Raw genomic sequence first — 25367 nt, 5'->3', positions numbered from 1 at the left:
CCTATTCTTGTGGATAGACATCTTTATCCTCTTTCCATCTCAATTCACTGGCCTCCACCCCTTGCATTTTCAGCTTTTGTATTTTTGTTTTCATATATGCTTGCATCCCTACCACATTTAGAATTCAAGCATTCCACACCCTGGCTCATAGATTGTTATCTTTTGATTGACTATTCAGTCATTACCTCATGGTCATCTCCCCCTTTGGCAGTCCCCTCCTTAAGTCTGAATGAGTCAGTAATACAGAATATTCTGTTAAAGGGGAGACTACCATGATTGTTTTCCAGTTAGAAGCTTTATTTCCTGTGAATACACTTTCCTTGCCTTTAATGCATTCATTCCTTCATTTACCTTTTGCATCTCAGTACCATTGATAAGGTCTGCTGTTGCCACATTCTGAAGAGAGTTTTCCACCATGAGGACAAGAGAATGTTCTGATCTATTTTGGCTGCTCTTCTGTCCTCTTGTTAGAAGGCCATTGGCAAATGCAAATAACTAGGCTACATGCTTAGTATATATAAGAAAATGCAACCGCCCTAGGATAGTATCTTCTAGGAGACCAGAACCATTATCAAGATGATGTCTCACGTTTCGCTCATTTCTTTCACATTGTGCGGGTGCTAGATTTAGAGGACAATTCTGACAATAAAACATTTAAAAATTTCATTATTTTGTGTTTACATGATACTATGAAAATCAGAGTTGGACGAAAGTTTGTGGCAGCATAAAATTGATAGTACCCTGTTTGAGAATAGTCTGTGCTGTCTGATATCTTAAGATCTTTTACCTTTTAATGTGTCAGCCTCTTGTTATCCTTTCTTGATATCTGTAATTCAAAACATAATAATATGAATGTCCTTTACACAATATATATTTAGTTCTTGCTGTCTGATTCTTCTTCACATTAATATAATGCGGTCTCTTCCATTTCTTATGCTGTTGTACATGTCTCGCAGTAGTGACTGCTGTATCCAGCTTATCCCATTGCTTCCTTGTTTCCTGGTTTAAAGACTGTGAACCAGTTAATTATTACCATTTCATAGAAATTTTCTACCTTTCTTAGCTGGAGCAGAAGGAATAAACTACACTTGCAAACAGAAATTGCACTTCCAAAAAATAATTAATGTAGAGTAATGAAATTTTGGGAATGCATTTGTCTAGGTAATGCATTTAAGTGATGAACATTGCAAGATCACAGGTTTATGTAAGAATGAGATAAGCCATTGCAAATGTGAACTGCTGGTAAATTAATTACTGGTGTAACTGCCAGACTGTTGAATGCAAACATGCATGCATTGTGTTGTATAGGTACCGGGTCACGTCGGTTTGTAGGATGGAGTTCCACGTATGTTGCACTTGGTCAGTCAATACAGATACCATTAATGGTGTTTGTGGATGTTGCTGGAGTTGTCATCTGATTATGTCCCATGTGTGATAGTTTGAACACAGATCTGGTGATCGAGTAGCCAAGGCAACACGTCAGCACTCTGTAGATTACATTGTGTAACAACAGCAGTTTGTGAGTGAGTGTTACGCTGTTGGAAAACACCCCCCTGGAATACTGTTCATGAATGGCATCACAACAGGTAGAATCACCAGACTGACATAAAGTTTTGCAGTCTGGGCATGCAGGATAACCACAAAAGTGCTCCTGCTGTCATACAAAATCGCACCCCAGACCGTAACTCCAGGTGCAGGTTCTGTGTGTCTATCACACAGGTAGGTTGGTTGCCGGCCCTCAACTGGTCTCCTCCTAACCAACACACAGCCATCGTGGGACCAAGACAGAACCAACTTTCATCAGAAAATGTAACAAACTTCTACCCTGTCCTGCAATGAGCTCTTGTTTGACACCACTGAAGTCGCAAAGGATGGTTGTTTGGGGTCGGTGGAATGCACACTACAGGGCATCTGGCTCAGAGCTATCCTTAAAGTAACCAGTTTGTAACAGTTGTGTCAGTGTGGTGCCAACTGCTGCTCAAATTGCTGATGCATATGCAGTATGATGTGCTAGAGCCATATGCTGAACATGATGGTCTTACCTATCAGTAGTGCCAAGTGACTTGCTGGAGCTCAGTCTTTTATGACCACTGCTGCCAGCAATCATGTTCAGTGTGTACATTCCTGCCAAGTCTTTCTGCAGTATTGCAGAAGGAACATCCAGCTTCTTGTAGCTCTATTACACAATCACGTTCAAAGTCAGTGAGGTATTTATAATGACATCTTTGTCACCTTAAAGGCATTCTTGACTGACATAAACTCGCCATGTCCAATCTGAAAGGGAACTAATGCTCATGAACATTACAGCATGTGTTAATGCACACCTGATTTGCATCCCCATAATGGCACTGCTAGCTCCACTCTAATGTGACTAGTGCGAGTTTTGAATAGACATGATCTTTCAGATTTAGAAACACTTCTACCAGTTTTAATTTATGTTGCTCAGTTCCTTCGTGGTGTTGCGATTTTTTTCTGTCATTGTATTAATGCATAAGCTTCAGTTTGAGAAAATCAACTGTTGAACGTACTTCATTTAATGTACTCTATATTTTCAAACAATTTTTAATTTTTGTTTGCTAAGCACACACAGTAAAGAATTCAGTATTTTGAAATGAAAGTTTAATCCTTCTGTCAGTACAAAATAATAATTCACTTTACAGGTATCTTTGCTTCGGTCTCAGATCAAAAAGTTGCAAATGCAGCTTGAAACACAGCACCAAGAAAGTGCACGAGAAGCAGAGCTCCAACTAAAAAGATTTAGTGAACAAATTGAAACATACAAGAAAGAATTGGAGATTACTAAAACAGAACTACAGTTTAAGGTATTGGAATGTTTATTTGTAATTAAACCTTCAGTTCTTCTATTTTATGATGTAGTAGATTGTTCTCTTCAGTTACCATAGTACAATACTTTTTGTGCATTAATTATTTTAGTTGTCAATTCAGCCTCCTGGTTTGGATGTTCTTTATTTCTTTACCAAGAGTTCAAAGAGAGTGGATTTGAATTAAAATAACTGCTGCAGAAACAAGCAAGGAGGAAATTCAGGTGCAGGCTTTATAGTAAACAAAAATATTAAAAACAATACTCATGTACTGCTAAGGAGGTAGAAGACCTATAAATAGTTTCAGAAGGTGTTCAATAACAGAAAATTCTGCCAGAAAATTGTAAAGGAAGATTTATACGTGGGGCTGTACTTCAATTAAAATAACACTGTGATTGACATATGTCTCTGGTGGTGTATGGAGTTGCAGGCTCGTACACAAGAAGCCATGTGCTCACGCAATCAAGAGATGCATTTGGTGGAGGGGGAAGCAAATACCCTCTGCAGCCTGTTTCACCTGACCCCTTTCCACCCTTTGGATCCTGTGTCACCAGATTACATGGGCTTGCAGAACAGGCAACGCAATAAGCATGCGGGGTCCAAGAAGCAGCTGTGATTTGCTGATGCCCAGTGCCTACCACTCGACTCACTAAAACATCAGTCACGAAGTTATTTTAATCAAAGTATAAGACAAAAACCTAATGAATGACTCTATGGGAAACTTGAGGTATGACCCCAGAAATATAAATTGTTAGAATTTACCAAGAACAAAATTTATAAGCAGATACAAATACCATTACATCAGGTTAAATGAAGGTTGCTTGGCTTCGGGTGGATAACTGTTATAAGTTGCAGAATTTAAATGAAATAGTTAAAAATAAGCCTGTATAAAGGCATTGAAAAACATAGTGCACATATGAGGCACTGTGAACCATAAGAGCTTAAAGCACACCATCATAAATGAAAGATTAAAACTATGTGCCAAACTCAGACTTGAACTCTGGAACATTGCCTTTCGTGGGCAATTGCTCTTCCACTGAGCTACCCAAGCATGACTCATGACACCTTGAAAGGCAAAGGCCACAATTTCAAGTCTCAGTCCAGTACACCAATTTTAATCTGCTAGGAATTTTCATATCAGTGCACATTGCACTGCGGAATGAAAATTTCATTCTGGAAACATTGTCCAGACTGTGGCTAAGCCATTTCTCCACAGTATCCTTCCTTCCATGGATGCTAGTCCTGCAAATTTCACAAGAAAACTTCTGTAAAGTTTGGAAGGTAGAAGATGTACTGGCAGAAGTAAAGCTGTGGCAACGGGTCGTTAATCGTGCTTGGGTAGCTCAGTTGGTAGAGCATTTGCCTGTGAAAGGCAAAGGTCCCTAATTCGAGTCACGGTCCAGCACACAGTTTTAATCTGCCAGAAAGTTTCGCCTATAATTTTGTTGCTCTGCACTGCTCAATGGTTATCTAGCATTGTCAACTTAATTTAGTGTCCACATCATGTCCGTAGTAGTACTTCTAATTGGGGTGGTTGCCTGTACTGTTTGTTTTTGGTGTCTGTGAAGATGGAAGCTACAACTTTTAACAGTGAAATGCTGCAAAATAAAGGTGAATAACATGTAAGGGATGAGAAGCAATTTAAAAAATGTCAGAGGGAGATAACATGAATTTTTAGTTCCTGACCACACTTCTCTCCCATATTATGCTGACTTCAGATAAATCGAAAAAGTAAAGAGGACAATTGTTTCACTTTTCTCACCTGATGGTTGGTGTCAAGTTATGTAGGAAGCAAGGCTAGCTAAACCTTTTTATAGTATGTAAAATGGATGCAGAGGATTTAAGGAACTTTAAAGAGTCGTCCTGACCCCACTACCATGCCCATAATAACAATGTACATCTCAGAAATTTTACAATTTGAAGCTTTCAGCAGGTTGCCAGGAACAGTTGTTTAGTATAACATATTCTCCATTGGACTCTTGGGGGACCAGTATTTTCTGCAAGTCACATTGAGGGAGATGGCAGTTTGTCATTTCCCCACAGTCTGTAGATGTCTTGCAAAATCTAGTGCCCAAATATGTCGATGGAAGGCAAATATCACCCTTGAAACACGCCGATGTAATGCAACTACTAAATTTCATGCCTTAAGTGGACAGACAGTTTTATCCTAACCTCATGCCACAGAATGTGCTTAATGAAAGTGATGACAATGAGGACCATGAAGTGTTGGAATAGGTAATAATTGTGCGTATGGTGCATTTAGTATCTGTTCTTTATGTTCTGATTCTAGTTCCACATTAATTACAAACTTTACAACTGTCAAAAAGACACTGTTGTCAACAGCCTATATACGAACATTTTGTGAATTAACATTAATAATTACAACAATCCTAAATGATAATTAAAATTTCATAACATAAAGCGAATGCATAATTTTTTCATAGGAAATATAGGATGTTAAGACTTGTGTAAAAAACAAGTAAAACCTATGAGACTGGTGATTTGCATATAAATTTTATTTTGACAAACATTTATTTTTCTCAAAACTTCGTCTTTGTGCTTTGGGTCCCTATTGTTCTCAATGCCTCATATATATGCACATATCAAAGTAGCCGTCTCTTACACATGTACACATTATCTTATACACTTTTTTATTAGTGATTAATGCACAATTGACAATTCATTACACAGTGAAGCACACTGTCTCAGCTTCTTTTAACCTGATGTAATGGTGTGTTAAGGAGAATGGAACATAACCACCCACAACATCAGGAAGATAAGGAACTGTTCAAGTCCAGGGCGTTCCTTCCATACGTCGGCAGCCTTTCAATCTAAAGTAGGCAGGAACCTAAGGAAACATCAAATTAAAGTAATCTTCCAGCCACTGGCAAAGATTAGTGTCCTTCTCAGTTCAGTAAAAGATGATTTGGATTGACAGAAGGCTGGGATTTACAAATTTCCTTGCCAGTGTGACAAAGCATACATAGGTCAGACAATAAGCACAGTACATAAAAGCTGTGTTGAACATGAATGCCACACTTGCCTTTCGCAGACAAGTAAGTCGGCCTAGCTGAGTACTGTATTACCACAGGACACTCCCGGGCTTATTCTCCCACAAAAATCTTGGCCCCAGCGGCATCTTTTTTGGATTCAGTACTTAGAGAGTCTGTGGAAATACATCTAGCACAAAAATCTTATAAATCACAATGGCGGCTTTCAACCGGACAGGGGTTGGGACCCATTGATCTCTCTAATTTCTCCTGAGAGAAAATATTTCATTCATTATGACATGTCTGGCGACATCTGACACTTGTTTTTAGCAACGCTAGCACGCATTCTGACAGAAGGCGAACATATAGTTTAACCTTTACGCATGCACCTAAACACCACAGATGGAACAGTATTTGCAGAGGGCAAAGATTTTGATAAGGGACACTCCTGTGAGGGCTGCCAAAGTGCTTGCGTTTCTGCGCCAGTTTTTGCTATAAAGCTGACACCATGAACTAGCAGTGTCCAGTGGCGACACTCACCTGAAGATGGCTGGACGGTTGCCAGGCAAAATATTGTGGCAAGAAATCAACGTGATCTGGCTGCAATCCAAAAACCTCATAGAATATTCAATACACTGGGAAAACTTCACGAATCATCTTTATAAGTTGTTTACCAAGCTGTCATTCATCTGACACTATTTGTACAACTGTGTTGGTAGCTCAGGGCTTGCATTTTAGTCTCTCATATCCAGGTCAATTCTAGGATCTATTTTCCATTTGATACTACTTTCTCTGCTGCATTGGCCATAAAGATAATTATAACAATGCTACATTCCGAAATCACATCCCTCTTTCCGCTTTCGTAATGTTCTGGGCCACTGTGCTGGGCAGCATTCTGTGTGCAAGAAACTTACATGATGTGAATTACAGTATACTGTTTTCTTTAGTTTACTTTGCAGATATCTGAATATTCTGATGTGTCTGTTGAAGATGACAAAGGCCGAACTCATTCTCAAAATTGAGTGACAAATCATTTAAGCTTGAAGGAAAAAAAGAAATACTGCACAGCTATTAGAACTAAAGCTGAGAGAGTACAAATCTGCCGAAACCATGAAAAAACCAGCCACTGACTCCAATGTGCATGCTACTTTCAACATTAAGTTTTTGTGCTGCACGAAGCTTTCAGATGATGGTTGGCAGTTTGTTCAAACAGCTTGCAAAGTTGTGCTCAAGGTATTGGCCTGCATTGCCTGCCTGCAGAAAGAATTCTGCAAAATACGCAGTGTGGTTTTTATCAAATCTCACATTTTCCTGGTATTTTAGGTGTTGTGGACTGTACCCTGTATCTCCTACTGGCAATAGTGCAGAGATATTTAGGAATCATCACTGACGGTTTTCACTAAACGTACAAGCAATCTCTTACACTAAACTTAAGCAGACCATATTAAAATGTGTAAAAGCATCACACACAACTTCAGGACGAATCTTCCTACAAAGAAAGCCCACAACCAACAGAAAATAAGCTAACAGGAGTTCCAATGCAGTGAGTGCATATATTTGCAAAAAAATGTTATTCCTTGTCCTTGTTAGTTGTAGTAACTTTATCAATTTCTTGTGTTCTATTGTGTTATTATATTGGCTCAATATGGTTTACAGAAAAAAATCTTTTTTGTATGGGGAGAAGTTTGGACATTGGTTCCTTTTTTTGTTTACTTTCCTCCATCTTCATAACACGACATTTTCAATAATAAGTACTGTGTATCTACGATGTATGATTAATATCTGAATTCAAAGTGTATTAATCATGACAACAGTGATTTCTGCAGTTTTGCCAAGCATCTTTTTGCTCTCTTAGATCAAAACTGAAGCTCCTTTGGTGGATCAAAGTTCATTGCTATACAATAAAGTGGAGTCCTGAACAGAGTTCAATTTCTGAACTAAAGTCAGAATTGATTGCGACTCAGTGATGTTTATACAACTGGCCCTAAATGTATTATAGCATGAATGGAATGAGTTGACTAAAATAAAAATGTTGACTAAAATAAAAATGTAATGGTGGTGTGTCGAACACACAGGTAGGTGATATGGTGGTAGATGGACCAAGGAAGTGCATTGTTGGTTTACAAGAGAACAAAAATACCAAGGCGATGGCCTGATGGAAGATTGACAGATGACATTAAAGTGCATTCTGCACTGAGGGGAAAAGGAAGGAACATCCGGGTAGGGATGGAGGAAGGTGCTAGTGCTGCCTGTGGGAGCATGCGGGGACCTGGTGGGAACAGGATAGTGGGCTGCTAGGGACTAGCGAAGATTTAGGTCAGAGGGGTTACAGGGATGAAGGATACGTTGCAAGGGAAGTTGCCATGTGGTTGTGAAGTATCCATCCTTGAGGTGGAGGATGACGTTGAGGAAATTGGCTTTTGAGCTAGGAGGACCAGCGATGTAAATGAGGGAGAAAATGTTGAGATTTGGGAGGAATGTGCATGGTTGTAACCACCTTTGATCCAGGTTATGAAGATGTCGTCAATGAATGTGAACCGGGGGAGGGGGGGGGGGATTTGGTGTGACTAGGAAAGATTCCTCTAGATATCTCCTGAATTTGGTATTGGATGTTGCCTTGCAGGTGCCCATGTGCCTCAAGGATAGCTACATAAGTAACTCAGTCCATATCACACCTATGAACCACCAACAATACCTCCATTTTGGCAGCTGACAACCATTCCACACCAGATGTCTCCCCCATACAGACTATCCATCTGTGATCATTGCGTTTGTAGTGATAAACAGTCTCCCTTTAAATACGCCAAGGGTCTCAGCCTTGTCACATGGCTTGTCTCCTTAGGCACTTACCATCTTCCATATACTCACAGACAAGCCACAAAGGAGCACCTCCCCTCGTGACTTACGAGCAGACCACGTGGCAATAGGAATTTTATACATTGTATGTGAAGTCCAGAACTCTAGTATCAATCTGCGAAAGCTGGGGAAGCAACTCCTAAAATTATCAAGAAAATCGACTTTGAAGTTTTCTGAGGGTTTTCAGTTCCCTAAAGTAAGTCAGACATTTCATCAGTGTGTGTGACATTCTGGTAAATCGCTCACATTTCACGTGTGTGGCCCAGGTTTGATTTCCGGCCAATGCAAAATTTTAAATGGAGGTACATTTCTATGAGCATTTCCGTGAAGCATAAAATACCTAAGGATAGAAAAAAATTGGTAGCGCTAGAGGCTAATAATAGCTCAGTTGCTGGTTCGATTCCTGTTTCGGCCTTTTTTTTCTCTTCATCAAACGTATGCTAATTAACATGCATCTATTTGTCATTTTTTATGAAAAATGCGGGCCTTCTTCTTTCTAATTATGTATTGCACACAAAAATCCTTTTCATTGCAAATATAAGTTAATAATTATTGATTTTTTAAAAAATATTGTTAAAAAGATTGATTAATTTAAGAAATTACAAACTATTTTTTTTTTTTTTTTTTTTTTTTTTTCATTTTCATATATTTTATGCTTCATTGAAACGCTCATACAGCATGTACCTTCGTTTAAAAAATTTCAAATGGCCAGGAATCGAACCACAGTCACCCACATGGGAGCTGAGAATTCTGGACAGAGCTAAGTGGCTGAGTGAAAGCTCAACCTTGTTTTAGGATATGAAACACACTCAGAAAACTTCAAAGTCAATTTTCTCAAGAATTTTTCATAGTTGAATCGCTATGCTTTGACTAATTACTATTTCAGTTCTGAACTTCACACACCATCAGTACAAGAAGTACAAAATTCTGATTGCTGTGTGGTTCCTTTGGCAGTACCACACAGGTCTGGAGCAGCTGAATAACAGTCTTTACCAAGGTTTTGACTACCTTGTATCGTGCCTTGAAATGAGAAATATCCTCCCCACTGCACTCCCCACCCTTCCATTGTGATGTTCTGCCTCCCATCCATCCTACACAATATCCTTGTTCTTCCCTTTTCCATCCCTGTTCCACCTGTGCTCCTAGCATCTTCCCCATGCCTCATATCCCCCCCCCCCCCCCCCCCCCAAGAAACATAGGTACAAGACCTTCCCCAAGTGTCTTCCCACTAACACATACTCTAGTCTTGTCACATGCGTCTTGTCACGTGTGAAAGCAGTCATTATCTATAAGCTTAGATGCAATCACTGTGTAGCATTCTATGTGGGAAATTGTCTGTCCACATGAATGGCCACTGCCAAAACTGGCCAAGAGACAGCTGGATCACCTAGTTGCTGACAGCCAAACGTCCAGATGTTAGACACTCAGATCGGTACCAAATGTTGTGTGTCGATATAGTATCAGCCAAAACACCGATTTAGTTTGTTCCATGTGCTGCCGTCCAGTAGAACAGGTGTAGTTGGTAATTAAAAGTAACACCAGAACTACAGAGTATAGGAAAAGCATGTGTGTGAGCTGTGAACGTGAAGATCTGTGGTAGGTGAGTTGGTAGAGCATCAGATCGCTGTACTAAAGGTCAAGTTCAGAACTCACTGATGGCAATTTTTTTGTGTAATAGTTTACACGTGAAATTGTTATAAGGCAGAACATTTTTCTGACATATAAAAGGACATTGCAGAGTTTGTAGCACTGTTCTTTTGGCAGTCTGCTTTCGCTTCATTAGTTGAAAGTAGCAAACCCATTGCATACATTTGTATAGATATCACCACACCCGTCTATGCAAATGTACTCTATAGGTTTGCTACTTTCAACTAACGAAGCGAAAACAGACTCCCAAAAGAACAGTGCGACGAGCTCCAAAACGTCCTTTTACATGTCAGAAAAATGTTCTCCCTTATAACAGTTTCACACATAAACTGCTAAAAAAGAATCGCCTCAGTGAGTTTTGAACTCAGTACCTTTAGTACAGTGATCTGGCGCTTTACCAACTCATCTGCCAGACATCTTCTCATTCACCACTCACAGATGCTCTTTCCCTATACTCCGTAGGTCTGGTGTTACTTTTAATTACCGTTTACATATCTTCTATTGGATGACAGCACATGCACAAACTAAATCGGTGTTTTGGTTGATACTATCTGGACACACAATGTTTGGTACCGATCTGAGTGTCTGACATCTGAAGGTTTGGATGGGAGCATGCCACACAACACGATGTGCCTGACTTTAAGTGACTGCTTTACTGCCTGTGCCATCTGGATTGTTTTCACCAAACCTAGCTTTTCTTAATTATGTGGATGGGAACTCCCATAACCCACTTGCACCCCCCCCCCCCCCCTTCTGGTCTCAACCTTCACAAGTGCCTGTCCTCCACCTGCTTATCCTCTTCCGTGTTCCCACTCCAGACGTATATATGCCTCATAGCCCACCTGCACAGTCCGTTCCACTTCATTAATCCTTCCTTCCCTGCCTCCAGATTCTGCGTCTAGCTGCCCACTGCCCTCTCCCTGGTCCCTGCCACGTCCCTGCACACTGCACCCCACAGGTAGCATTAGCATTTTCCCCCACCCATAGGTTGCTTTCCGTCACCTCTGTGCACTGTCTCTTCAGTATCCCCATGACACTGGCCATATCTGTGTGACATACGCAGTTATAAGTTTTGTGTGTGTGTGGGGGGGGGGGGGGGGATATTTTTGTTTTGGCTGCCTCTGACGGGAGACTTGGTCCATTAGCTAAATAATATCAATCTTCTTTACTATGTCTCTCTACCACTCAAAACCTTCACTATGTGGTGAGTAGAAAATCCATCCTTTTTGTATTATCATACCATTGTTTGACAGAAAGACATGAGGTACTCTTAATTTACCTGCAGAATTTTTTTTTTATCTGAAATATACAGTGAACTTACAATAGTAATTGATGATTTTGTTTTGTCATCAACCTTCCTTCATTATGCTTTTTTAATTAATTTTTGTTCTGTCTCCTTTATGTGACCAGATTATCGAAGCAACAGCAGTGCAGAATCACTCAAAAATCGTTGAATCATCTTCAAAATTAAAACTGGTAGAACCAGAAGCTGCTGTAATGGATACTTCATGTTTTACTGAACATTTACATGCAAAAAGGTTTGTGCATCATATTCAGTTGAGAATTAATTTCATTGTGTCATTCAATATAATATAGTACTGAGTACTAGACACACCTGGTGTAACTGTAGCAATTGCACTAATAGTGAAACTGAAAAGTAGATGTTGAATATGAAGTTTCAGTTACAAGAGCTCCGAACGAGTAGAATAAAATATAGGTCATGAACAGAGAAAAAGGGTTAGTCTCCCAAAAACTGCTGAGACACAGTGAATTAAGAGAAATTTAATACAAAGAGCCAAGTAAAGAAAAGTAAGGACCATAGATAATAGGGGAGAAACAGAGGAAAACAAGAAAAATATAAGATGAAGAGTGTGAAGGTAAGAATTGTTTGAGAAGAGGTATCACGGTAGTAACAAAATGAGGGATTGTTACGGTACATTAGGAATTGGTTTTAAAATTAATAATAGTTGTGGAACATAATGTAAATCAGTTGGTGGTCAGATAATTTTTTTTTTTTTTGTGGAGCACTAGTTACTATCTACAAAGTTAAAGGATATGGATTAGTTAAGATGGTTGTTTTAACTATCCCTTTGCACCTTGATGTTGTGTTACAAATGTTGGGCATTTAGAAAATATATGTTGCTAGTCAATAATTCATCAGTTCGTCTTGGTAGCTGAGTGGTCAGCATGACTGAATGCCATGCTAAGAGGCCCAGGTTCGATTCCCGGCTCGGCCAGAGATTTTTTCCGCTCAGGGACTGAATGTTGTGTGGTCTCCATCATTGTCATGTTATTCCCATCGACACGCAAGTCGCTGCAGTAGCATCAACTCAGGCAATCGGTGTACCCGACGAGAGGCCCTAGCCTCACGACATTTCATTTCAATAACTCATCACAGTATATTTGTAGTATACTGATTTTTAGAGATCTGTGCAGATATGAAAAATGCTATCCACCAGTCCCTTATGCACATCTGCAATTCTTTTATCTGTATCTGCGGATATTAAAATTTTGTGAACTATTTGAACTCATTCAGTAAACCAGTGTTGTGATGTTAGGCTTGCGCCAGGCCTTAAATTTCATTTGCTGAAGTGGGTCCTTATAATTTACATTCTGTAGACTAAGAATGTAGAGTCCATTCATGAGCACACTTTATTACAACATAATCTGTCATATTCCTGATATGTTCCATAAGTTACAACTTTCTGTCATTATTACTGAAACTGGTGTTCCAAAATTTAGTACATAATATTTCTTCAATATAAGGAAGTGAAATTGTAGTGGTGTTACAACTTCCTGACATGTTTCGTACTATTAAACATTAGCCATTCAGCTTGTTTATCAAATGTAAGTTAAATCACCATATGTTAAAGGATGTCAATTTGTTACACTTCTCAATGTAATAAGCGTTGCTTTATGTACTTGTAAATATTTTGAAAATAATAGACGGGAAACATTCCACATGGAAAAAATATATCTAAAACCAAAGGTGCTGTAACTTTCCAAACGAAAGCGTTGATATGTTGATAGGAGACAATAAAAAACTCACAAACACACACACAAATTTCAAGCTTTCGCAACCCAAGGTTGCTTCATCAGGAAAGAGGGAAGGAGAGGGAAAGACGAAAGGATGTGGGTTTTAAGGGAGAGGGTAAGGAGTCATTCCAATCCCAGTAGTGGAAAGACTTACCTTAGGGGGAAAAAAGGGCAGGTGTGCGAGTGTATACCTGTGCTTATTCACCTGATATGAGTCCGTGCGACTTTTTTCTTTTCGTGAAATTGGAAAATGTCTTAAAAGGTTGTCATTTTGGGCTCTGGAGAACAGTCAAAGGAATGTGACTGACATTTTAAAGGCCCTACCAGATGAAGCTTTTCAGCACTGCTACCAAAATTGGGAACAAAATCTGCACTAGTGTATGGCTTGTGAAGGGAACTATGTTGAAGGGGACAATATTGTTGTTTAAAAAACAAAAAATAGAATCTTTGATAAATAAAAAATCAGTCTCAGTACTTTTCTCACACACTTCGCAGATGGAGCAAAGACAAATCAGGAATCGTTCTACTATCTTTGACAAAAGGCAAATTATTTATGACCTGGTGCCTGGCTACAAGCATATCAGACACGGAGAAGCTGGTCACTTGTTTATACACTACTATTGTACAGGATTTCCCGTTGGCGTAAGAAAGGCGGTATGTGGCCGTATGTGGACATTTATATGAGTGGTAGAATTTCAGTTAAATAACAAAAATGTGAAAAACTGACTGGATATTTATTCCATTAAATCTAGCATAAGGTATTCAGGCATAAAGCTACGGCTAGTGAGAGGCCATTGACAACTAGACTGATGGGGCATGGTGCCCGAATAGGGAGAAGCAGGGAGATATGTGTGATTCGGTTGGAAGCTGGCTAGCAAGAGAGCACCCCAGTGGTGCTGACACATTCTTGCTAGTCCGCCCTGCATCCACGATGTGATCCTTCGCAGCCCTCTGTTTTTCTGCTGGAGGACACTTTGCAATGCGTGATTAGTCAGCAACACAGGTAAGCGTTACCTTGTCAACAGTATTCGCTGTGAGAGAATTATTCACGCGGACTGAGCATGTGTAGATGGTGATATCCGGTGACATCCCATACCCACTAGCCCAGGTCAAGCCACAACCTCACTACACTGTAACACAGTTCTGTTGCATCGGAATTAAAAAGTGGAAAAAAAAACTTTAATAAACTTTTCCCCCCTCAGTCTAGCAATCCACCCTGCATGCTGTCATGGGTATCTATGAAAAGTAGTTAAATGATGATAAAACTGCAAGTAGGTGACAAGGTTTCGAACATCCGTGCCTCATCCCAGAATGTGAACGATGGAGTGATGTCCACTCTGTTAAATTGTGTGGGCAACAATCTGTTGCAGACCTGGTACAGGCACAGGTCCATCACACATTATTGATCATAGGGCTCCACAGCAGATGACCCCCTTCATGTTTCCATGTTGACCCCACGATATCATCAATTACAATTGTAGTGGACATGGGGTCACAGAGATTGGACCATGAACTGATGGAAAAGTGTCACCTAGTTTGATGAATAACATCCCTTGACACAGCAGGTCAATGGCCAATTCCAGATACACCACCAGTCTGGCAAATGGCTGCTCAAATCATGCACTATGCTATGTATGCAGGCCGATGGGGGCAGTATTGTGCTATGGGGAACATTCACCAAGGCTTCCATGGGGCCTGCGATGTAATTGAAGGCTCCATGACACCTGTGGATTATATGACATTTTTTGCGGGATCACCTGTATCACTTCATGCTTGAGTCTTCCCTGACAGCAATGGCATCTTCCAGCAGTATGCCTCTAGCTGTCACAAGGTCCAAATAACGCCACAGTAGTTTGAGGAACATGATAATGAAATCAGGTCCAAATAATGCCACAGTAGTTCGAGGAACATGATGATGAAATCATGTTGATGTCGTCACCATCAAATTCATGTGGTCTGAAACTGATGAGACACATTTGGGATGCTGTTGGGTCCCAGACCTGCACCCACAAACCACCAGCCTGTAATTTACAGGAATGTATGGCCTGTGCATAGATGTCTAGTGCCACATACCTCTCGGAAGCTACCAAGAACTTCTAAAATCCATGGCATGGAGAATCACAGCTGTGTTGAATTCCATAGGTGGACCAACATGTTATCAAGGAGAAGCTCATTATGGTTGGTCTCTTTATATGGTGATAGACTTATAATATTAACCAACTTGAAAGTTCAATTTAAGTTTAGTATACCTATTAATCATACACAGTTTTAAAAATGTGACATTTGCAGTTGATAAAAATTAATAGATTATGTGCACCAGCTACAGGAATATAATTAAAATACATCATAATTTTCTTTATTTCCATATCATTTATTTTGATATCAAAGTTAAATTGATGGTGTTTACTCTTTACAGAGTTGTATAATAGCTTACCCTTTACCAAAATAATTGACATGTATCCGTAACGTACTAAGATGATAAAGGAAAGAATAATATTCCCATGCTGTCAGACTGTTACTCAAGTGCATTAGTTCACATAATATCCAGTCTGTCTGTGGCACTGATGGACTCATATCTTTCACACTACTCGTGTGAGGCGGAGTTGTGTGCAGAAGCTGTTTTTGCACAGGTAAAGATCAGCTGGATTGGACCATGTATCACTCAGCAGTGATTCTACATGATTATCATCACTTACACTCACAGATACAATCATAAGCAAACTTCTAGCAGAATTCTAAGTGTCTCGTGTCAGGCAAAGCAGCAAAGGTGTTCCCCAGTAGGAGGTTATCTCCAAGTGTCATCTCTCCCCTCATATTTTGCAAAATTTGTATTGCATGTGTTTTTACATGTGATCTGCCAGTCCTGGGCTTTTTATCTCACCAACCAAATTATTTCGTAGCAATTTGCGCTATTCTTGAGTAATATCCTCTTTTTTCCATGCTAAAAATCCATGTTATACCTGAATGATTTGACAACATTTGTGGAAACTTATATTTTTAACATACTTTGATAGTTCTATTCATCCAGAGTTTGTTGTTCATGTTTTTATGATTGTTCCATTCATAATACTATCCATACAGTTATGTACCATACATATTCCACGTCATGACCAGTAGTATCTGTATAATAAATGGAAGCTCAATCTGTTACATAACACCTTCTCTAAAATGACACTTACTGGTACTGCTAAAAATACCAGCATTGTTAATAAACATGGTTGATATAAAGGAAGATTTCATTCATTTCATTGCCGAAGAAACTGGAGATCAGAGAGTTGGTACAACTAGCTCACACTTCAAATTTCGATGTTATGCCAGCTGCAGCAGTCAAACGGGAAGATTGGAGAACTGGCTGGCTGTCATGGTGAGGGATGGTGGGATCGGGGGGTGTTGACAGATGGAAGTTTTAGAAGCCATGATGCACTGGTCAACTACACAACATGCATTTGCTGTAAGTGGGCATTCCAAAAACTGAGATGACTTCATTTTTAGGTAAACACACTTTTCATCAAGCTTTTAATTTATCCCCATATGCACACTTGCTATCTTCCAGTGCGATTAACCTTTGGGTGAGGAACTTTGAGACCAATGGTAGAACCACAAAGAAAAGAGGTTGCAGAGTACAAACAAGCTGTGAACTCAACAGAATATTGATCATGTGTGTAAGACACTTTATAAATATGACTATGAAAATCAGCTAGTCAGAACAATGCAGAACTTGGTCCCAGCAGTCGATCTGTGAGAAGGGTATTGAAGAGTGATCACTATCGTGCTTACAAGTTGCTGATTATCCAAGCCTTCCAATCGTAAAATTACAATAACTGTATACACATTTGCCAAGCAATGTGAAATATTATTGGAGGAAATGCAGACTGAGTTTACAACTTACAGATGAGTGATGAAACCCACTTTCATCTTAGTGGTTTCGTCAATAAGCAGAACTTTTGATATTGATCAGATGAAATCTTACATTGTCTCCATGAAACCCCCATCCACACACAAAAAGTAACAGTTTGGTGCACAATATCTTCTCGGACAATAATTGGACCTCATTTTTTTGTAGATAAACACAGTGACGGTAAACTCTAAACATTGTGCTGTGTGTTGGTAACATGTTCTTTGCCTGAACTCAGTGCATATGATCCAGATGAAAAAGCACTCTTCCAGCAGGGTGGTGCAACGGACAATATTACTGCTGTGTCAATGGACTTGCATAGTGTTTCATTTCCTGGTCATCTCATCAACAGCAATAGTGATACTTTGTGGCTTCCCCATTTACCAGGTTTATCTGTACCAGACTTTTTCCTTTGGGATTAGAAGGAGATAATTCACTAAGAAATATATAGACATTCTGTTGGAGATACTAGGTAATGTCGTGAATGAATTCATCCCCAACTCCAACAATGTGTGCAAAACCAGGGCTGCCATCTGAGTGACACCAGATTCAAAAAATGATAACTTTCAAGGTAAACTATTAATTTCCTCTTGTGTACACTAGAGTCATGCCAAAAAATAAATAAAACTTGTTAAACTCTACAGTTTGTGCAACTTTTTTTAAACTTCCTATTTGACTGCATCGCACTGTAGTAGAGGGTGATAATTAGCAACATGTTATGTTCCTTCATTTATGCTGTGGAACAAGTAGGGTTGCAGTGGCTATTCATTTGAAACTGTTTTGCATAGTTTGCTCTTAACTGAACCTGTCACTTCATTGTTTTATAGTCATCAACTGATAACCATATCTACTGCAGAATCAATTTGTGCAATCTGTTTCAGTTCAATTTTAGCAGTGGATATTATATTTTGAGTCATTTTTCATCTGCTCATTCTTTTTAGGTCACCAAAGAAACTGCATACCCACATGGAGATTGTTGAGGAAAATGAAAACACTGATTTCAGAGCAAAGATGCACAGTACTCATCAGTTGCAGCAGTTGCCCCAGATTTCTGAAGGCATGTATGAAATTCTTCTCTTTACTTCCATGCAGTACGCGATGCACTCTTACACATGCATTTTCTGAGCTCATGTGAAATGTAGAACATAAACTGGGTGTGTCACTGGTTTCCAGAAAATTAACATATTCTATTGACTAATGATAAAAAAAGAAGAAGATAGGTGGTACTGGGTTTTGGTTAGATAAGAAGTCTTGTGGAGAGGAAGGCTATGCATGGCTAAATTTTTATTTGCTTCGGTACAGAACTTATCAGCGATTCTGTTTATTATTGATTCTATGGTGCTTCTCTCTTTTACTTTTTCATTTGTTTGTACTGTTAGTTTTTTTTAGGGGTAGGGGACGGGAAGATGAGAGCATTAGAATAAAAGCTGCTATGTGGTAAAACTGTTACTTGTTTTAGAAAGCATCCTCCCCCTCTTTACTCTCCACCATCCTCCCTCTCCCCATCTCCCCCTCCCCCTTTCCCGTTCCCTTTTCACCTTTACTTTCTTCCCCTCCCCCTTTACCCCTTCCCCTCTCTCCCACTTCTCCATCACCTCTCCCTCTCCTTTTCATCCCCATTCTTCCCCTTACTTCCCCACTTCCTTGTCCCATCTTCATCTCCCCAGTTCTTGTCCTACACTCCTCACATTTTTTTTACAAATCCTGTACAGTGTGGTCAGTTCTGGCAGAAGACTTAGTGACCATCTTGTAAAGTACTGCAAGGATCTGTTCAAGACCACCTTGAAGAACACAAACATTAACCCAACTACATTGGATGCTGTGGAAGAAGAGCAGACTAAAGCTCTTGCACTTGACCATTTCAGCTAAGTTTAACTGTTTTAAGAATATTGTAGAATACAGGACTGGATGTCGAACCAAAGTAAAAATTATAGTAAATAACTACTTCAGCCACCCATGTTATGTGCAACATATGTGGACACATGTCTAATGCATGGATTGGTCTTCTAAGCCAGCAGTAATTTGTGTGAAACTGTAGGAGAAAAGCGTATACTCATAAACAAGAGATGGCCAATTGATAATTGAATGCATGGTGCATTTTGCAAGAAACAAGACTCACTATAATGATTATCATGAAGGTAATGCCTCAAGATTGTCCAACCAACTAACATAATTTCAAGCACAGTAATTTCAGCTATTGACAAAAATATTTAAAAAATTACACAGTTACATTTAATGCATATTTTATACTAATAGCATTTATGGACTTCAAGATTACATAAAACGCATCATACCTAGAGGCTGTGATATGTGTTTTGCAACCTCAGAAGGTTAACCGTGCACAATTGGATTTTGTCCGTGTAGCGAATAAATTATCCCTCTGTATAATTAAAGTAACTGAAATAAACAGTAGAGTCACCAGGATAGCTGTGACAGCAGACCTCTATCCAAAATCAGTTAACTTCTTATGATTGTAAAATTTAAACAAAAGAAAGAAAAAGAAAACAAATCTGTGAAGTGGATTCTGAAGTGAAATAATCAAATGGAAAAATAAAATAAAGTGCACATATTTTGAGGGGAGGGAGAGGGGGGGGGGGGTCTGCAGAGGTACCTGTGTTGTGTTTTAACAGAGGGAGACCCCTCTTTCCACAAACTTTTAATCTTCGTTGATCCATTATTGCATCAAGAAAGACAAACTTTTAAATTCAAATGAGAATCTTCACCTGCCGCAAGACAACCACTTAGTCAGATTCCAGGAAAGCATGCAGAAGTTTTATTTTGACAGGAAATACCCAACAGACACATTCTTTCCCATAACTGTGATAGAATCTTGTACCACCACTGGTACAATAAAAAAAATCACAGTGCTTTTAAATTTTGCAATTTGAAAACGGTTATAACAATGTGCATGGACAATGTTGTTGTGGCACACAGTGAAAGATCTGACTGTTGCAAATGTCATTGTTGCACCAATACTTTTCAGATCTATATTGCAGGAAAGCATCATTTGAATCACCATGAAATAAAATTCTGTGCCTAATCCAAAAAGATAGTTTGTTAAACAGTGAAAACACTTATTTGCAAACAGAGGGTTGACAAAAAGCAAATAAAGTGAAATAACATTACAGAGCTTTGCGGAGTAGTGTAATTCAGAATAATGCTTTTCTTCTTAATGATATAATTTCCACACACTTTCCGCCAGATTACAGATTTACAGAAAATCCTGTAATGACAATTGTGTGAGATGATTAAACACTGTAGCAACAATTTCATCCAGTCAGTCATTCAATCCCTCTTATTACCAAAATAGCATCATTCTAATAGTTCATTGTTTATGAAAATTAAAAAAAAAAAAATTGCAACTGCAGACTACATATTCAACATCAGACCAAAGAGAGACTATTTTTCAGTCATCATTCAGTGTTACTTACCTCAGTGCTCTATATTTCACCTAATCGTAGAGTAGTATTTATTTCACTTTCAAGTTTATGGTTTTTATAGCTTGTTTTCAAGATTTGATCATTTGGCCAACTACTTAAGTCACCTTCTTGTAATTTAGGTAATTTACGATAGCAACTTTAAATGTAATCATAAACTATATATAACATTCCAAGAACTTGTGGTATTTATGAATGCTTAGAGTAAAGCAGGAAATTCTGCAGAAAGTGTATTAGGTGTAAGAACTTTTATTTCTGTCCATGTCCTTTAATTGATGAAACAGTCAAACATATGAGCTTCTTTGTATTAACAAGCCACTGTCTAGAAAGTTTGAGTGTATGTAAACTGTTAATAGCTTATAAGCAGAAATAGATGTTGTACATAGGAATTCTTCACCGAGTACATATTTGTATATTTTTTCAGGTGCTAAACTGGGAAATTCTCTGACTGAGTCATTGCAGGAGTTACCAGTTCCTGAAGTTGATTGGTTGCATTACATAAGACAAACAGAAAAATTTCGCAGCACTGCTGAGAGTGCCAGAGGTCTGTAACTCTACTTTGATGAACCAAAATACAAGTTCATACAAACTCCTTATTGTATTCTTAAAGGGCAAAATTTGGTGCTTGTTGTTATAATTATTAGTTTTTTCACAGGATATTCTATTCATTGTTGCATTCAGGTGTTCTAAGTGTGGTAAAAGATGGTCATCGATGCCTGTTATTAAAAAAAAGGAACACTGTGATAAAGAGAAGACATTAGGATAGTCTCCATTAATCAAAACTTCTCCATGGGATTCCTTCCCAATTAATATTAATAATAATAATCCATAAATATTATAAAAAATGTGTGTGTGTGTGTGTGTGTGTGTGTGTGTGTGTGTGTGTGTGTGTGTGTGTTACTGCTGGACACATTTTAACTAAACTTGGGACACGTATGCCTTTATGTCAGGTGGCAATGACTGAATGGGGTAAGAACAACATAAAAGTTCTGCATGAGGCATAGCATTTACTAGTAATTGTATTCATGAGACTCTTTCCAGGCCGTGTGCACATATACCACAGAATGTAAGTGCAAAACTATATCATTGTATAACATGTAGTTCAAAAGATATGATATCATAAACAATGAGATGCATGAAAAACTGCTACATCGTGCATGACACTTAAATTTATACTTCTTTGCTACTAATTCTGTTCACAATAAATTTCACAGACAGTGTCCACATATGCCGCTGTATGTACCTACAATATTGTATCATTGTATGACACATAGTTCAGGAGATATGACATGATAAAAATTAAGTGCAAGGCCAGACACTGTGTGGTAAGGGCATGGACGGACAGCTATAAATAAATACCTGGGCAGTGCTGAGTTTCTCCGCTAGTGATAAATTTGTCAAATACTTCTGTCTGTATGCTTAAAATTTTATAATTAGTCTAGTCTACACTTGTCTGTCTGTCGTGTTGCAAGTTGTCAATTATTATCATGGTAGCTATTATTATTATTGTTATTTATTACTGGCATTTCTCTCCTATCTACATCCACAATAGTCAAAAAGTGCTTCTGTGTCTACTGTACTTTAGTTCTGATTCTTACAGTATTTGTTCGGGAATTGTTATTGACATGCAAGTGTCTGGATAATTATTTTAGTGGTCTGTTATTATGTAGTTTGTAGTATCTTGTGTGTTAATATTGATACACCACAAAGACATTATCAAAAATAGTGCATTTTGTAATGTTTTTCTCAATTGTTATCCATACTTGTAAGGTAATTGCTGAGTATGTTTATGTATTGGGGCCAAAATGCAAGTTTATGTTGCAGGAATAAACACAAAAATTGTGGCCTTGCAACATCATCCCTTCACAATACATGATTGTATTGCACAGATGATCAAATTGGTAGCCATGACATCCCTGTCTTCTCCTCAGGCAGGACATTTGATAAGCCAAGTAAGTTTGCTGCAGTCTGCAACATTAAGCTGTTCTTTTATATTTCCTTGCTCATTTTTACTAATGTCTGCGGCCCATGTATAAACTGTATCTAATGGTTACCAGCAGTACTTTTACAGTCATCCAACAGTCTTTATTCATTTAGATGTGAAAGGTATAGTAAATGGTTCATCTGATCATAATAAACAAACATTGTTAGTACAAGAATCCTAGCAGGTAGGCTCACATTACTGTGTTCCTCAGATGAATGTGAAGACTGATTCACTGTCTAGAGCAGGTACTGGGCTGTAAGGTGTTAAGAACTTGGAAAGCAGAGTGTTAGAGCATAGTCGTGCTGGTGATACGTGTCACGACTTGTATCTGAATTCTTCTGATAATAGACTACTTGTGCTTTTAATTGCCAGAAGCATCCACTCCAGCCAAACCAGAGTCCATTCTCTTTCTGTGACAGACAAACTGAACAGCAGAGTAAATATAGTTGGAAATGGAAAAGGATAAGAATCATTGTAAATATAATGGACCACCTTCTGACACAATACAAGAAAATTAAAAGGCAAATTGAAATATCAGCAGATATATTAAGCTTATCAGAAGTATGTAAATGATGTGTTGAATCATTCTTTGAATGCCGTATCAAATTAGTGGGACTACAAAAACAAGTGTTAGTAGTTAACAAACCAGCCAGCAGAAAGGAGCTTAAGATTATCAAGTTGTGAAGAGAGTACAAATAAGAGAATTTGAATTTAACTGGTTAGTCTTTATCTGAGAAGGCTTTAATATCCAACTTAGGAGTGTTTTCTTCACCAAAGTTTTCAATGATGATTGATTCATTGTGGAACAGCAATTTGCAGTTTGCTTTCTGATCCAACAACCTGCAGTGATTCGGCTGCAAGAGCAGTAACGAGTGGTTCGTAGGGGCAGGACAAAAAATTCTCAGCTCGATTTTGATATACTCGTATGTGTTGCACAAAAGAGTCCAAGTGAAGTTGGGGCTTAATTTGTGTAACAGTATTGTCTATTTGGAGCTAGTAGCCATATTGTGTGTAATTGAAGTGGTTGGTTGGAATGCTGTGCCATCATATAATTTTATTTATTTATTCAACCTGATCTGATTAGGTTCCATGAGACCCTCTCTCACATCGGGGCAGGGTTTCACCACACATACAGTACCTTTTTGCATCATAGTTTCTTAAGAAATAACATTTTTAATGTGACAAATAGTAAAATGGCATGAGTGTCTGAAGTGGCAATGTCAGTAAATAACACTGGCTAATTCTCTGGTTTAGATAGTTCATTGCCAGCAGATATTTATCGAAAATGTTGGAGGTGTAAAAGAAGTCAGCTCCATCATTCTCAACAGTTGATAATTTAGTAGCTCAGTTTTAATATGTACATTCTTCTTTTGTTGATGATGCATATGAAAGACCTCCTCAGCACAAGATGGATGCTAAAGTTTTGGAATGCTCACATGGAAAATCCGCAATGTTTGAACCATTAAAAAAACTCATTTTGTCTGCTGATTTGTTGCTGTAATCAGTACATGGGTGTACTATTTCATGACAGAAATAAAACATTAATCAAAGCAGTGGGTGGATCCAGGTTATAATGGTACTAACTGATTGTAGCCTCTTCTTCTTGGTAGCACCACAAGTTTGTCACCTCGAAACTGAAAACTTTTTGGATGTTGAGCAGTGTTAAACAATAACATATTCAACAGAACTATTCCTAGTCTCATGTGTTCAGTTATTTATTCAATTTAAGTTGACTTTCTGAATGATGGCCAACACCAAAAAATGCAATTCTTGTATGTACCGATAAAAGAAGTTCACAAAGATATTTAATGACACATGGGTGTTCATTGAAACAGTTCAGGTGGCAGCGTGACTTTGTGCACTTCACTACTTAATGAGATCAGAGTGGCCACAAATTCTCAGAGATATATTAGCTTGCTGATTGTCAACCATGAACTTTCGTACATTTTCAAATAATGCGAGCGGCATGTATTTTCATTGAGATGTTATCTGAGTTGTTACTCTCACAAAGGCATTAAACAGTTACAACACTAAGTACTACACAATGCCACTGCCATGATTTCCAACCCCAGACTGAATTTTACCAAAGAAGTTCATAAAGATAGATGACTAGGGCCACATTTTGTTCAGTAATTGAGTGATGACGAGAGGTTAGTGCCACTGACTCCTAGTGCCAAACGAAGACTTTTGAGGAGGGGGGGGAGGGGGGGGGGTATTTATAGATAAGCAAAAGAATATTTCATGATTTCAGTTGGTACATATTAGCTAAATATTAATTTATAAAGCTGTAAAGTAAGAAGCTACTATTGCAGATGAGTTGTGTGTTCCAACAATAACTTGATTTACATGATATATGGTTAGTTAACGAAGGAAAAAGGATTTCAGAACTATTTAGTGTGTCTCCAGTGAGAATTACCTATGTACAATTACAGTACTATGAAAAGGAAAGATTTATCAATGAAACTAATAATTTTTTTGAAAATATAAGTAATTGAACAGATAAAGAAATCTACACACCAAGTGGCGGGAGGAGAACACACAAATAAAAGGTATTACAGTTTGCTAGCTTTTGGAGCCAGTGTCTCCTTCTTCTGGCAGAAGGATTGAAGGGGAAGGATGAAGGACTGGTGAGGTTTAAGAAAAACTGTAGTCTGGAATAGTCACCCAGAATACCAGATCAGGGGAGATTTATTGGACAGG

At 38.5% G+C, this 25367-nt stretch overlaps 1 protein-coding gene across 1 annotated transcript in view; it reads left to right on the top strand.

The window, feature by feature from the left end:
• Positions 1–25367, top strand: part of LOC124615834 — a 128745-nt gene that overhangs the window by 23304 nt on the left and 80074 nt on the right. The window contains exons 5-9 of the mRNA XM_047143984.1: positions 2661–2822; positions 11726–11853; positions 18188–18303; positions 21108–21227; positions 22508–22635. Coding sequence (XP_046999940.1) covers positions 2661–2822; positions 11726–11853; positions 18188–18303; positions 21108–21227; positions 22508–22635 — 654 coding nt within the window. The remainder of the gene's footprint in view (positions 1–2660; positions 2823–11725; positions 11854–18187; positions 18304–21107; positions 21228–22507; positions 22636–25367) is intronic.

Source organism: Schistocerca americana, chromosome 5 (assembly GCF_021461395.2).
Source record: "Schistocerca americana isolate TAMUIC-IGC-003095 chromosome 5, iqSchAmer2.1, whole genome shotgun sequence".
Taxonomy (NCBI): Eukaryota; Metazoa; Arthropoda; class Insecta; order Orthoptera; family Acrididae; genus Schistocerca; species Schistocerca americana.
The sequence above is the reverse complement of the archived record's forward strand: the minus strand, read 5'-3'. Positions and strand labels throughout refer to the sequence as shown.